The sequence below is a fragment of the Marmota monax genome, unplaced genomic scaffold (assembly GCF_021218885.2).
Source record: "Marmota monax isolate L192 unplaced genomic scaffold, Marmota_monax_Labrador192_F-V1.1 WCK01_AAM20220418_F8-fsc00409, whole genome shotgun sequence".
Lineage (NCBI taxonomy): Eukaryota > Metazoa > Chordata > Mammalia > Rodentia > Sciuridae > Marmota > Marmota monax.
Window position 1 is genome coordinate 560,509 of NW_026693620.1, and position 1,487 is coordinate 561,995.

Below are 1,487 nucleotides of genomic sequence, written 5' to 3' on the forward strand. Positions count from 1 at the left end.
TATGTATTTATTTCCTGATTTAATATAAATGAATTGTGCCTGAAAAGACTCATGCTCCAAACATAAAATATGAGCAATATTTTGAGGACTTCAAAGAACTTCTTCAAATATTTGGAGGTTCTACAGGTTATGCAGTATAAATGGATTCTGGGGTTTCCCAGTGGGGTGCTGTCTTCAATGTGTCTGATGCTGTGAATCCAGTCCTATCCTTGGATCCTTTCTTATAAATAATCAAGTTCAAGCAAACAATCTCATGCCTTCAGGAAATCCATCATTATAGAATTATTTCCTTAATAAATCTGTACAAATTATAAATTTTTCAGAAACTTTTATTTCCAAGGAGTTTACTTAGGGCCACTTTGACATCCTTATTCCTCAGGCTGTAGATCAGAGGGTTTAGCATGGGAACAATAATAGTGTAAATCACAGAGGACACTTTCCCTTGCTCCATGGAGCTGACTGATGATGGCTGCAGGTACATGAATGCTAGAGAACCAAAGAAGAGAGCAACAGCTGAGACGTGGGAGCTACATGTGCTGAAGGCTTTGTACCTGCCCTCAGTGGAGCGAATGTGCAGGATGCTGGCTACGATGAAGATGTAGGAGCTAAGGATGGACAGGCTGGGAAAAATGATATTAAATGCACTTGAGGACATACCTACTACCACATTTATAAATGTACTGGAGCAAGAGATCTCTAGTAGAGGAAAAAAATCACAAAAGTAATGGTTTATTATATTATCCTTACAGAAAAGCACTCTTAGCATGCATGCTGTGAGAGCTATGGAACCAATCAAGCTCATGCTATATACCCCAAATACCAACCATAAACAGACTTGATTAGACATGGTAATATTGTAAAGCAAGGGGTTACAGATGGCAACATAGCGGTCATATGCCATTGCTGACAACATGTGACACTCTGCAATTGCAAAAAAAATAAAAAAGTAGAATTGAGACATGCATTCAGGGTAGGAGATGGTGTTTTTCTCCATCACAAAATTGACCAGCATTTTGGGGACAATCACAGTGGATTGAGAGAGATCAATGAAGGAGAGACTGCTGAGGAGATAATACATGGGGGTGTGCAGGTGAGAGCTGAGCCCAATCAGTGTGATCATGCCCAGGTTCCCCACCACTGTGAGCACATAGACTCCTAGAAAGAGGAGGAAGAGGGGCACCTGGAGCTCTGGTTTGTCTGTTAATCCAGCCAGGATGAACTCAGTTACTACAGAATAATTTCCTTCTGCCATTTTCTTCTGAGAGTTCTAATAGGAATAGAAAAAAAATAATAGTTATTTACTGTCTGATCACACAGTGATGTGTATAAGAGAGAATTCAATGGTTTTTAGCCAGGTATTTCCTTTGCTTTTCAACACTCAATTATGTCAGCTGTCAAAGATGTTGGTAACACATGAATATGTGACATGTCAATAAATATCATATATAACTATCCCTATGTGTTTTATGTGCTTTAAAATGTGTAAT

General features: G+C 38.9%; 1 protein-coding gene across 1 annotated transcript; it reads right to left on the minus strand.

The window, feature by feature from the left end:
- Window positions 1-319: 319 nt before the first annotated feature.
- On the minus strand, window positions 320-1,255 carry LOC124103182 (olfactory receptor 8G50-like). The gene has a single exon (XM_046459695.1). The coding sequence runs from the start codon at window positions 1,250-1,252 to the stop codon at window positions 320-322; it is 933 nt and encodes a 310-aa protein (XP_046315651.1). The 5' UTR covers window positions 1,253-1,255.
- Window positions 1,256-1,487: the final 232 nt, after the last annotated feature.

Excerpts from the sequence above, each read along its gene's own strand:
- LOC124103182 (XM_046459695.1), bottom strand. The coding sequence starts at position 1,252 with ATGGCAGAAGGAAATTATTCTGTAGTAACTGAGTTCATCCTGGCTGGA.